The 14,442-nt window shown below is 40.7% G+C and overlaps 1 protein-coding gene across 1 annotated transcript in view; it reads right to left on the minus strand.

The window, feature by feature from the left end:
* The window catches only part of NUP210 (nucleoporin 210), a 68,493-nt gene that overhangs the window by 52,750 nt on the left and 1,301 nt on the right, over nucleotides 1–14,442 (minus strand). The window contains exons 2-4 of the mRNA XM_074602462.1: nucleotides 5,711–5,847; nucleotides 4,782–4,913; nucleotides 59–155 (exon numbers count right to left, since the gene is read on the minus strand). Of these exons, the coding sequence (XP_074458563.1) occupies nucleotides 59–155; nucleotides 4,782–4,913; nucleotides 5,711–5,847 (366 nt within the window). The remainder of the gene's footprint in view (nucleotides 1–58; nucleotides 156–4,781; nucleotides 4,914–5,710; nucleotides 5,848–14,442) is intronic.

Here is a 14,442-nt window from a genome sequence, read left to right on the forward strand (position 1 = left end):
TTATACACATCAAACTTAATGGACACAAGACTTTTGCGAACAATTTAAATGAACTTACCGCAGTGCATTGTGGGAATCTGAGAAGCCATCGGCCTCTGTGTCCTTCACTATTGTCCAGTCAAAGACTAACCCTGCCAATGTGCTGAAAGTGTTTCCTATAAATCAAACAATCAGGTTAAAACAAAAATACATAACAAGCATAGAGTCTTCCTGGAAGACAAACTATGACTTTTCCCCCCAGGAAATTTCTCTGTCTTATCCCTAAAAGAAGCACTATCTGTACCTAGTTAAAACTCACGATCTACCTAGCTTTACTGAATTTGGCAAATTTAAGATGTTTCTGTTAACTGGCTTTTCTGTTCACATGTGCCACTTCATGTGGCACAGTTTCACACAGAGCAGGTGCAGATGATGCTACCCATCCTCCACTTGCCAGCCCCTAAGATATCCTGGGCACCCACCACCTCCTTTCCCCTTTGGCCACAAAAACATTAACATTGCTTGGATATTAGCAAGACATAACAAAAAACCCTGCTAAACAATCTTTCATTTTGAAACATGTGGATCTGAGATACCATCTAGGTAACCTGGGTTCACAGCAGTGATGAACTGCACTTTCCACACGTATTGTTTTGGTTTTGAGCACAACCATGATTAACCCATAACGGGAATAAGTCTTCACTGAAAGAACTCAAACTGAGCATCTTCTTTCTAGAAACTGTGAACCAATAGAAGTTGGTTAGTTAAAGAACTTAGTTAGTTACTAACTTAGTTAGTTACTGCAGGGGGGTTGGACTAGATGACCTTTAAAGGTTCCTTCCAACCCAACACATTCTGTGATTCTGTAATAGAACATGAGAAATTGTAAACATTAAAAAGGAACAGAAAGGAATAAACAGACTGAAAACACAAGATTTATCATGATTACATTTAAGTGTAACGAGCTGCTGAAGTGAAAGCTTTTACAATCTTCAAGATGAGTCTTGCTCTGAATTGCAGTGTCCACTGGCACAAATAAATATGGAACAGAAATCCCAGTGTTTGCTATATTTTAAAATACATTTTCATTTATGTTACTCCCTTTGACATTTATATCTATATTAATAAAGTAAAAATCAAACCAAATGTATTATTGAATTCTTATGCTTGTTATGCAAGTTAACAGAACACACAGCCTACGTTGTTTCTCCCATTTCTATATAACTTACTGCAGATCGCCCCAAATAAACAGGATTTAAAACACAAAACTCTAAACACACAAGGCAATATAATTAAAATTGACTGAGACTGGATTATTTAACATGCATTCAAGTCTAATCTTCTTTACTGACGCATGCCTTAGCTTCGCAAAGTTGTATTACACTTTTGTTTTGCTCCAATTGAAAAAATCACATGGCGGAGAAAGCAGATCGTGGCACTATGGAGAGGCTACAGCTGGCGCCTGAACACAGCCAGTGCCGCAGCCAACTGGCAGCAAAAGCACGACACCGTCCTTACGGCTGCCCAACCACCTTCGGGCCTGGGTGTCCTGGCTCCTGTCGGGGTCCCTCATTACAAAGGCAAAGTCAGGTTATCAAAGATAAGCACAAACCCCAGACGATGCAAGGTCTCGCTCATCCAAGACAGGATCAGCTATCTCTGCAGCACGGAGGGCAGTGGCTGTCTCCATTGCCTGCAGGATCACACGGCTGTCACAGCAGCTGCAGACCAGCTGCAACGCTACCCTCCCAGGCTCCTCAGATGTCAACTTAGCCAGTGACTCGTGCGCCTGCTGCACAGCTGTAACCCAGCCCAGAGCTGCTCCTCTGTGATGCTTCAGCAGAAAGTGGCTCTCACTGGTAAAGCTGGAGCAAACCCCAGTCAACAGGCTTGAGAGGTGAGCCTGTGCAAACCTCATGAAGTTCAGCCAGGCCAACTGCAAGGTCCTGCACGTCGGTTGGGGCAATCCCAGGCACAAATCCAGGCTGGGTGGAGAATGGATGGAGAGCGGCCCTCAGGAGAAGGACTTGGGGGTGCTGGCTGATGAGAAGCTCGATATGAGTCATCGATATGTGCTGGCAGCCCAGAAAGCCACCCGCATCCCGGGCTGTGTCAAAAGAAGCATGGCCAGCAGGGTAAGGGAGGTGATCCTCCCCCTATATTCTGCTCTGGTGAGACCCCCCCTGGAGTACTGCATCCAGCTCTGGGACCCCCAACATCAAAAGGACATGGACCTGTTGGAGCGAGTCCAGAGGAGGCCGCGAAGATGATCAGAGGGTTAGAGCCCCTCTGCTGTGAGTACAGGCTGAAAGAGTTGGGGAGGTTCAGCCTGGAGGGGAGAAGGCTCTGGGGACACCTTATAGCAGCCTTCCGGTACCTGAAGAGGGCCTATAATAAAGCCAGAGAGGGACTTTTTACAAGGGCATGTAGTGATAGGATGAAGGATAATGGCTTTAAACTGGAAGAGGGGAGATTTAGATGAGATCTCAGGAAGAAAATCTTTGGTGTGAGGGTGGTGAACCCCTGGCCCAGGTTGCCCAGAGAAGCTGTGGCTGCCCCATCCCTGGAGGTGTCCAAGGCCAGGTTGGACGGGGCTTGGAGCGACCTGGTCTGGTGGGAGGTGTCCCTGCCCAGGGCAGGGGGGTTGGAATTGGATGATCTTTAAGGTCCCTTCCAATGCAAACCATTCTGTGATTCTATGGAACAAGGAGACCTGTCTTGATGTGCTCTGCTCCATCACTGGGGCAGCAAGCCAGCGTGCCTTGCACACTCATAGCCAAAGAAATGTAAACTCACACCTTTAAGCCTTTCTCTTATTTAACTCATCTCTAGTCAAGTCATAATGAAATAACTTGAGCAAAGTTAAACAGATAAAAGAAAACAATATACGACTTTTTTCCCCCCCTCTATATTCTATACTTAAATTGGCCAAAGATCTCCATGATCATCTTCCTCTCTTGCATTAGCAATCTTTGAAAAGTACTATTTGGGGATCGAGTTTATATTTGGAGTGGCTTATTAAAAACGTGTACAAAAAGGAATCTGCATTAATGTAACTGATTAAAAATACAGCTTATAAAAAAACCTGGACAATGCATACATATGGAAGAGAATAAGAAAAGAAACTATTCATGAATATATATCGATACTCACAGGAGTAGAGCCATCAATATTAATGAATGGTCTGACCCATACCAATTGCAATAATCACCATTACTCTAAAAAAAATTCCACTTGCTACGTCCGTAGGGACTACTTAACAACTTTACATACCTGGGAAAAAGCTACGTCATTCCAATATTCTATACATACAACGGCCGATACAAAACATCTACTCTCGCTTTCTCTCATCCAGGCTGCAGTAACAGGCTTGACACACCTTCTTTGTGTAAGTTTTCAGCAAACCTAAGCATATTTTTCCCAATATTCATTTAACTGGACAATTATCTTATTTTGATTTTTTTCACCTTCTGAATATTAAAAAAAAAAATGTTCAGAAGTCCCTTATTCAATTCTCTGACTTTTCCTGAACAATTATGTCCTTCAATAAACTTGCTCCTGCTCTTGAATTTATTTTTTTTTTTTTCAATGTGTGCCAAGAAAGACCACTGAGTCTCCAATATATCCAAAGGTTTCCCAAGGACTGACCCCAAGCTTATTTGGGTGAAGAGGAACTGATTTTCAAAGCTTTTGAGTGTATCCGGATCCCCCAAACTTAGATCGCAAAGTTTATTCCTATGGCTTCTAACCAGTGCCCTGTTTCAGTCATGCAGATTAAACATTCTTTGTGGGTTTTGAACAATTGCAATTCAGACACTAACTTGGGTGGCTTCCAAGGCAAATTTGTCCATTGAGCATGCTTGAGAGTTTGCAGAAACACCAAGCCAAGAATCTGGTATTATGCACAGTATAAGGGAAAGAAATTACTTTTCATTATTAACATATAGCCATACATAACCTGGCATTCATGGTTTACAAACAAACAAACAAATGTAGGATGGGCTCATCAACTACCCAAACCAAACGATTCAACCTGTCATAGCTGCTTTACGTATCATTTCCATTCAGCCCAGAAGTTGTCCTAAAAATAACTTGGTTTATGCGAGTGTTGATGCGTGCATAAAAATTCATTGTTGAAACCAAAGCATGAAATTCTTACCAGCATCATGGGCCTTTTCTGATGTTACAGACAGTATGAAATGCAGAAGTTCTCTGCTCCTATTAAATAATTACGCATTCAGTCCAAATGCACTTACTCCAATGACACTAACCTAAATGGTACCTCCCAAAAGTGAGTGTATCTATAATAATTAAGGGATATCAATCCAAGCAATAGGTGGTTGGTCTTCAACATCATCTCTGAAGATCCTCTTGGATGCGTGACTGGACCTAGTTAAATCCTGATGGGACATTTCAACAGGACAAGTGTTGGGACTTTTTCCATTACATTCTTAATCCTGACCCAGAGGTAGAATTGCGAAGAGTTGACGCTCTTCATTTAATTACTTTAAATTCTGACTTTTAAAAATACCCTTAGTACTAGTAGAGTTAAGTTTCCTGGGAAAATAAGGAAAAAAGGCAAGCAAAAGTTGTTGGAAATCAAGTAGTGTTTGATTTTCCTGTTCAGGCAGTATGTAGATTTTAAACAAACAAAAACAATAGGTTACTGAATGCATTATTCAGAGAACTCCCTTTACTTAGCTTGGATTCTAACATTCGATTGTGTCGCAAATAAAATCAGTGCACATATCAGAAAATTAAGAGTCAATATATATTTTATCTCCTACTAGTTAATCTCTTACCTTCAGAATCCAAAGCCTGAATTTTTAGTTCCAGCGGTGAATCTTCAAGATAGAGTTCTCTTGTTGTGGACACAATTTGGATGCCGTGAATTGTATCAACTATAGCATCACAACGAAGGACTTGTCCGGTCACTTGAAGAGACATCAGAAAGAGCACATGAAATCAGCAACACTGGACATGTTCATCAAGAGCACCAAGATCAAATGCACCTCAAATTTAGCCAATGACTCAAGACACTGAAGGAACTGAAACTGGGTCATGACCTTGACTAAGAAACTCTCCGTCAAATGGTGACTGTGGCTAAGTAAGCAAGAAAAGCAGTTCCCTTCCTCACTGAACTTTAGAATAAGTCTTTAAAAATTGTGGTTTCCATCTACTTGAACAGTTACAGATATTTTCTCTGAGTACGTATAGAGTTTCTACAGTGCAACTGAAGCAACGGAGCAACATGGCTCATGTTCTAGAGAACTTAGTGACTTTTACCCACAGATGATAAACCCCTATATATTTCTTCATTTAGTGACTGTAAGACATTTAATTGACCATCTGTTTTTTCCTACCTGTCATAAAAAAATTAACCAGGTATATTGTATGACAGACACAAAGGCAATTTCCAGATTTCTAAATGCAAAACATGTGAATTTGCGTTTTATTTTCAAATTATTTTCAGCCACTGCTCCCTTTTTTTTTTTTTTTTTTTTTTTTAAAGATTTACCCATTTTCCTGGATGTATCACTAATATCATTAACACTAATTGGAGGACTTTAACAAACACAACTTAAAACCATGCCCATGGAAAGTCTAAGATGACTGTGTATATGAATGGAAATATCTCGATTAGTGCACTTTTAAATCTCTACTCTCTTTCTGGAGGATGCCAGGATGCCCATAGACAAGTGGTGGTGTGGTTACAAAAGTTAAAACTTACTTATATCTTCAGCAAAGATGATACTTGTCAGACGGGTGGGTTGTGAGGACCGTGCCTGGACAACAGCCTTCTGCGAACACTGCCGCTCATCCTGCTCTGCCAGCTCTATGCTCGCAACCTCCGGCCTGGTGGAGGACCTACAACATTATTTGGTTGTGTTAGCAGGATTTAAGTTACTGCTAGACAGAAATCAAAGGTCTGGTTTAAAAGCCACCAAAATAATTTACATGAGACACGCTACATGGTCAGGACCATGCTCTTCCAGAAGAGCTGGACTGCAACAGCTCCTCAAGGACCTCAGCCCAAGGGAGCATGGGCTGAGGAAGGGGGAAAGCACAGACCAGAAGCCCAGCAGAGCCCAGGCACACAAACACAGCCTTCTCTCTACCGTGGTATCTTCACTGCTGAATGCAATTCAGTCAGTTCAGAGCTATGCCCAGCTACTTAATGAAGTTACAAAACCTTTGGCCTAACAATTTATTAGCTTAGAGGCATGGAACAAGCAAAAACACATACAGAACACTGAAGCAGAAGGTAAAATAATCAGCTAAAGCCGCATTTGCCACTTGTAACTGCATTTTCAAAACAAGTTTGAAACAAAGGTCTGAAAAAATTGGAAGCTTCCCCTGATGAGAGAACATCACAATTATGTATGTTTGCTACGGCAGAGGCTCTGAACAAGTAAGAAACATTTTTAATCAAGAAATTTTTTAAAAAAAAGTGTACTTAGTCTGTTTAGCTGAAGTATGTAACACTATGTAAAACACACAAAGTTGGATAATCATCTTTGGTGAAAGATTTGGTGAACATGGAGTTTTAAGCTAAGAACTGATGCATCAATTACTTCCTGCTCTGACTTGTATGGCTTTTCTAAACACAACTGCTCCAGGAACGAGCTGTGGGAAGCTCACTGTGAACACAGAGCCCAGTTCTTGCTTCCTGTGTGCCAAAAATGTCAAGATGGGAGAAAAAAAAAAGTTTAAAAGTTATTAAAAACGAACCCTCTTGAAATTAAATTTGAGCTAGTAGCAATATACATCTGAGGCCTGAATGCAGACTGCTCAAAGCAATTAAAACATTCAAGTAGGCCATACCTCTTGCAAGTAGTTAAAGAAGGTCACCCCTCCAAAGTAGGATGAGCTGCTTAGTTTTGGAGAACTGGGTGGTGGCGGCTCCACACAACACCTGGCTCATGCTACACCTGCAGGAGTTACTGCAGAGCAAGAGGAAAGGCAGCCCGCTTGGACTCCAGCTCGGAGGCCAGCACCCTGCTTAAGCCGCTAATGAATTAAGCGCCTGAAACAGCCATCGCTGTTTGCTCAGGAATCCTGAGTCAAAGCTCTTTCACAAGGGTCCTCTGAAGGATTAAAACAATGAAAGAAAGCACTGATGACAAAGCTCTTCAGGAAGTGCTTCTCCCAGATGATGACAGCAGTTCCGATGAAAACATTGCATTATCTGGTAAATGCAATCTAAACTGGGCACTAGATCCCCACCTGGTAAAGATGGGGAAGATGGATTGATTTAGACTTCACTTCTGGAGGATCTTCAAAAATGCCGACCTGTGATCCATGGGAAAACTCTTCTAACTCAGGAAGGAGCTGAAGGGGAGTTCCAAACAAACAGCACTACCATACACCCCCTTCTCCCCAGACATAGGTTTTACCTACTTTTATTACTGGCAAAGCCAACCAATTCAAAACAGTGAAGAATAAGATTTCTTGCTAACTAAAACTGTATCAATTTCAAAAAATAACATATTACAATATGTTCAGTTATCTTAGAGTTAACCATTGGAGTCCAGGTGAACAGGGACCAAACTGATTGTAGTCACTGGAATAAAATTGTAAACTCTGTTTTCAACCTTAAGCGATGAAAATCACAATTCTGAAGACAAATCCAATCGTGCAAGACACCAAGATGCCTTTGGTTCAAAGCAGTTGGTAAGACAGCAAACACTGCATTTCTCACAGAAACTTTCCATGAAACAAGAAACATGGTTCCCTACATAGGGGTCTGGATTTTACCACACTATACTGTCCAAACAACGAGGTCCCAAAAGCTTGTAGTTAAAAAGTCCGAACATTTTTAATTGTGCATGCCAATGGTGACGTACAGGTTCATCAGACACTGCACAGCAGTATAATATTTTTGGCTTGGGCAAAACTCATTAATTCAATGAATTATTAATTCACAACGTTTGTGTGCTCCCAACAATATTTCGCTTACATAAAGACTAGTTTTAAAAGATTTTGAAAGAACAGTAGCAACTGCTCACCCAGAAATTTCAGAGTATTTTATCTAATCAAGGCAAATATAACCCACAGCAGTATGCAAGGGACAATTTAAACACCAATTCAAAGCTTAAACCTGAGAATTTTCATATTTTAGATACCTAAGCAATGTACACAAATATGAGCTTTTTTTATACTAGGGTTTACACTGTTTCTAAAATAATATGATTTATTTTCTATATCAGTAGTACATTTAACTTTGCTATAGTGATCAATTTAAGAGTGAACAATTAGTTATTTTCCTGTTATTCTGTAGCTTCTTAAGCAACCATGAAACAGTTTTCCAAGGTTTAGCAAGTTTCTTTAAACAACATTAGTATTCACAACCAGTAAGGCTTTCTCTGTACTTGGCTGGTAGGCTTTTTAAGCTGAGTATGCAGATCTGACTTAATATGCATGCAGGCATTTTTATATAAGCATTATATGTATGGAATTGACTTCCATTTTTCTTATTTAGTTCTTTACATTGCTTAATATTCTCTGCCATTAGATGTTTTTTATTAGTAATTTGAGGTTTTTGCATTCTTACAGTCTGAAACTGATTGTGTTTACAACACAACAGGGGTTTCACTGTGTTTTGTATTTGTTCTTTTAATATATGGTTAGGTATTGTATTACATAACCACTACAGTTTGCACTAATAACAGTGTTGTGAAACTAAATCTAATTACAGGCTATTTTTCAGACTAGGAAAAAAAATGAACCAAGATAAACTAAAAGTCTGCATTAAATTTTAGCTGTAAACTTACATAGACTCCACAATTATAAAGGAACTTTTAAGCTTTTACAGCTAAATGCTGGTTAACTCTCAGCTGTCACTGGAGTAGGGAACCTGAGGTTAGATATTATTTGGCCTATGACAGTAGTTTAAAACAGGAGGTAGAACATCAGCTGAATTTCTTACCATTTTAAATATAAATATATTTTTAGTTTTATTACCAATAGGATGTCTGCTATTTTAGGCAATTACCTGGACTGGGCAGGTGAAGTAGGGCCTTTCAGAGGTGTGGTTTGCTACTGTGATTTATATTAAAAAACAATCTGCATGACTATTGTTTTTTACACCGTAACATATGAAATATTTGACGACCCCTCGATATCATTTGGCAATATCAAAAGCCAGTTGTCTTTACAGCTACATTCGATTCAGGGTCGAGCACAGAAAGGATAAGGCACTGATCAAAGAGGCTGTAGCATTACTCCGCTGTAACACACACAGGGATCACTACTGTGTCCTAGATGGGCAAGAAAAAGAAACTTTTGCTTTAAAATGACACCAAAGACCGCAATTTGTATCATCTTCCAATTACAGCAGATCGTCGGCAGCACGTCAGCGTGTGATATTGAGAGCTAGGCTTGTCAGAGGTCAAAATTAGATCCTGAGGAGCAAGCAATGGGAAGCATTTCTGGCACTAGCTCTCGATCCCATACCAGTGTCTATAAGAAGGAGCAAGGCAGGGGAGGAAGCACTAAAAAGAAGAACAAAGAGGTGAGGAAGAAAAGCTAACAAAAGCCACAATATTTATCTCCCTCAGAATAAAATCCTCCTTGCAGAGGAATTAATGACACTTGCAATAAAGACTGCCAGGCCTCTTGCTGATTTCCATTTCATTTGTAATTTTCACCCCCCCAGACACAGAACTGCATGCCAAGAGTATATCTACAGATCCACCCAAACCTAGGCCTGCAGGTTTTTAATCAACTTTTCTGTAATATCATATGTGAACACTTCAAGGATTATACTTAATTTACCGATCAGACGGTTTAGACAATAGGCAAATATTATTAATTCCCTTATTCCAGCAATACTTTTGTTGATTCTTATTGCTTCAGCACTTTATATTGTTTTGTCAGCTCTTCAGACTAAACTCAACCGACCAACTTAGCAAAACCTCACCTTTGTGGAGATGCACCATGACTGGCAGTTAAGCTAATCTTTTAGAATTTATATTAGGCATGTGGGAAGATATGTAACCAGAGGGAAACTTGATGGCTAAGGTTTTCAAGAGTTTGGTAAGACTGGATTGACCAATACACTAGGTACCTCATTTCCAGTCACTCTTGGGACAAACACTGTTGACATACAAAAATGAAAAGAGAGACAAGAGCCGGAGCAGCATCCAGGCAACTGTAGTTGTATGATAAAAAACAGATTCCCAGAGAACCAAGGATATGGGAACTGAACCCATTCCAAAGAAAACACAGAGGGAGCCTGGCAGACTTCCCTCAACTCTTCAAGGATTTTTAACAACACAGTGGCAGATTATCTCTCTATTGTACACTCAATCCTCTTCTAGGATGTTTCTTATTGTACTGGGGGGGAAAAAAAAAAAGCAGCAAAAAAATCCTCCATCCAGTTCTGCTTGAAAAGCAAACGGAAACATCACGCAACATAGAAGGAGCCAAGGATGAAGCTTTTGCTCCTGGGATTTTACGATGGTGATCAGCTGGCATGCCCATTAACTTCAAAGGAAGTGAGCAGAGTTAAACCAGTGATGATTGTTCTCAAAATCCAACCCAGATGCCCAACAGTAACTTGGATATTTTGTCAAATCAACTGGTGGCCAAAAGCATTTTACCATAAGTGCTTAACTTTGTACCTTTTCTAGCTGCATGAAAGAAAATGGCATGCCACACTAGTGATAGTCATCTTCCAACTAAGAGAAAGCAATAAATAAAGGCTGGTCTACACAAGTTGGTCTGAAATTAGCTTAGCCTGATTTCGAATTAGAAAATAAAACTAGAAAATAGCGGTTTACTTCTTCCAAAACACAAACGTTACATTTTGCATTATTTCAAATTACCCACTCTGTTAAACCTTCTCACGTGTAAACACCCTTAAAGCTTCCATTACTAAGGCGAGACCCACACTTAAAGACAGCAAAAGTCTCAAAACATTTCTTGGGTGTTCAGCAATGAGAGCTGCCCCAAAGCAACAACAGTCCCACTCTTTCTGTCCTTCCCAGGCAGGTTATGCTCAGATTCAGAAAAAGATTTTTCAACAGTAAACCTGCACTGCAGGTTGACACATCAGCTAAGAGAAAAAAAAACATGATTATTTCTTCCACCTCTTCAACTTTGACAGAACATCCATGCCGTAGTCTCATGCTACCTGCTCTGTTTTGAGCCAACACACTCAGGTAACACAGCTCTGAGCCACAGCAGCACAGCCTTTACCAACAAGGATATCCCAACCCAATTCTGAGCTCCTTCTGGTCTCTACAAGAGCCTGAAGCCATGCTGGGAGGAAAGCAGCAGTGCCACCAGTCTCCGCAGCACTCAGCAGCACAGGCACCTCCCAGAGAGAGGGAGAACATTTTGCTGCCTGCTCTAATGGCCTTATAAGTAGGAAATGCAGAGCAGGTGAGAACCACAGAAAGGCATAAGGATAGCAGGGGATAACAATCATTACTGAAGATGTCATTTCATAATATGGAAATTAACAGTCAGTATCTCACACAAGACATTTTTCAGTGAGAGTCAAAGACAGGGTTTTTTAGACCCACGGTAAAATGGGTAATCCAGGAAAGAGCAACAGCAAAACCTGCAGATTATCAGAGGTGAGACTATCAGTCTTACAGCAAAGTAACAGACCTCCATCAGCAACACTCTATTTAATATACATTTTTAAAACGCATAAGCCACCACATACATCCCATGGAGTGATAAGACGAATTCAGAAACATGACAAGATAAGGAGCTAGAAAACAAGCTCTGCCAGCAGAGCTGTGTACAGGTTTTGGGTTCTCTGGAAGTACCTGTGCATGACGCAGCACAAACACCGCTCAGCCACTGATCTCTCACTGCAGCACTCTGCCACCTGCTCTTCTTGCAAGGGCAATCAGCTTTATGGAACCTTGTCAGTGACGGCTTCAGTAGCATACAGAAAGCCTTTTATTTAAGGTGCAATAAACTCTCTTTCATTATATTTGCAATGAACAACATTGTACAGGGCGATTATCACATTTTGAACAGTTTCCTACACCTGTAAACTTGCCATAGCAAACCCTCTCACTTCAATGGGTCCAATTCAATCGGTTTTATTTCTCAAAGCTAACTCCTGAAGCTTAAACTTTCCACCAGATCTCACCACATATCTCAATTCTACAAGATATGAAATAATGTTAGAGATGCATAAGCATATTCATACGTTACATATGATTTCTGCTATAAATACTCTGCATCATGCCATATACCTTGAAGAAAAATGTTGTGGGTTTTTTTGCTTTGTGTGTTTCCCCTCTTCCCCACCAAAAAGGATTATTATGGTAAGGCAGATTTCAAGAAGTCGGTTTCTGAATGCTTTCATTCTCCCAGGTGTAATTTCTGGATTAAGGTAATTAAAAGATAAATACAGATGTAATTTAAATGCTAAATATATCCGCACAGACTGTGTTTTACCCCTGAAGATAGTACCACATACAATATTTACAGACGGGAACACTGTATGCTTTGAAAACAAAGCTTTTACCAAAAAATAATTTTAACATAAAGGCAATCCAAACTGCAGAAGACACGAGCATCTTGAAAATCAGAAAATACTTTAAAGCCATGCTTCTAACTTTATCATTGCTCCCAATCTGCTGGGATGATGATAAAATTTGACCTTTTCCCTTTGCATCACTGGAATTCTCAAACACCACTACAATCACTTTGAAAATCTCCTGCTTTCAGAGGTAAACTTGAAGGTCCAAAGGGAAATGGGAAAGAAATAAGGTCACAACATGCTGATTTTTCATGAAATTGGACACTCAGGTATGAATTTAGAATGTTTGAGATGAGTAATGAAGTCCCTTAGGTACTCAAAGGATGTATTTTGAAGACAGATGCTGCTGTAAGATGACCACAGCTTTCATACACTACCTCTAACCTTCCCATCACCTATATTACACAACCTCTGTCCGCTCTCCAGACACAAAGGGCCTGAATCTTACCATTTCCATTCCAAATCCCTGCTGTCCTGCACGCAAACCCACCCATCATTTTACAAATCCTGGGTGAGGAACAGTCACTACTTCTGAAGTCACTACATTTGGTACTTCCTAACTTCTTCAGTTTGATGGCCTCCTTCCAGTAATAGCTCTTACTGACGGCTTTAACAGGAAAGTACAGGAAACTTGTCAGCAAGTAGCTGTGGAGTTGCCTGCCCCTCCAAACTACACTTCTTTCTAATCCCCTGCAGTTCAAGGCCCGCGGGGGCAAGGATGCAGAGGGAGAGAGACACAGATACAATCTAGCAAACATGCTCTCAGCACCGTGGCGAGTATTACTGCTTCTGCTCAGTCACACACACAGCTACTGCTTCCTTCTGATGGTTTTGTAAGCACACGTTGAGTTCTACCACCCACATCCTGCCAGTCCCTGCAAAGCAGAAGTGAATAAACACACTTTTACAACCCCGGGACAGAAAATGATGACACGCTCTGTGCAAAGCTGGTATAGTTTCCTTAATTCTGAACCAAAATTAATCTCTGAATGGCAGACAGAGGGAGAGGATGGAAAGGCATGTTGAAGCCTATCTGCACGAGGGATACGACCCATTGCTGGCAACTGCAGCCAATATAACACGTTCTGAAGTGCCTACAAATAACCCTCACTAGAGAAACACGTGCGGACCAAATCTGGTATTTCGCCAGAGCATGATCTTACATATTTTAATCTGTAGACCTTAGTGAGATTTACAAAGGTCTATGTACTTTTGACAGTTGGATAGCACCTGGCACACGCAGGAATGGCTGTAGCTGGCCCAGCATCATCTAGCATTTCACTGGCAAAGTAGGAAAGACAGTCTACACAACCTAGATTTTACTAGTGCTTTGATGAGTTTATTTTTTACCTTCATAGGATGTTCTTTACCACATAAACCAAACCCTTTTAAAGACTCCGTTGCCTTTAAAAATTAGAGCAAGGAAAAAGAAATTGCAATATTTTCACCAAAAACGGTCCATATAAAAACTAAATTACACAACCAACCAGATGCAGCTCATCTAGTAACTTCCTCTCAGCCACCTTTTGGAGAAACTTTGATTACTACTCTTGTGCACAAATGCTCTCAAATGTGTAAGGTGTCAGAGATAAAAGGCTTGTAACCAGCCCAGGGTCGAGAAGCGTAGGACCACCAGGCAAATAAACCAATACAGAGTGAAAACACAGCCCTACAAGATGTATTTCAGTAACTGTCAGTCACAATATAACAACTGAAAACTGCCACCCGCATCCATCTGGCACATATGGAAGTAACATCCTAAATATATCTCGACTGCCACATTTTTTCCAGGTGGGTACCTCCTGCTCGTTACTGATCCAAATTACAATTCTGGTATGCTCCAGAGGAGCAGGAGAGGATTTGGTAACACTTGTTTAACACGAAGACTGTGACACAGTTTCTGAATCTGCACGCCCCCTGGTATTTGCCTTTAGCCCCCAGTGCTCAACAAG

The sequence above is a fragment of the Larus michahellis genome, chromosome 10, assembly GCF_964199755.1.
Source record: "Larus michahellis chromosome 10, bLarMic1.1, whole genome shotgun sequence".
Taxonomy (NCBI): Eukaryota; Metazoa; Chordata; class Aves; order Charadriiformes; family Laridae; genus Larus; species Larus michahellis.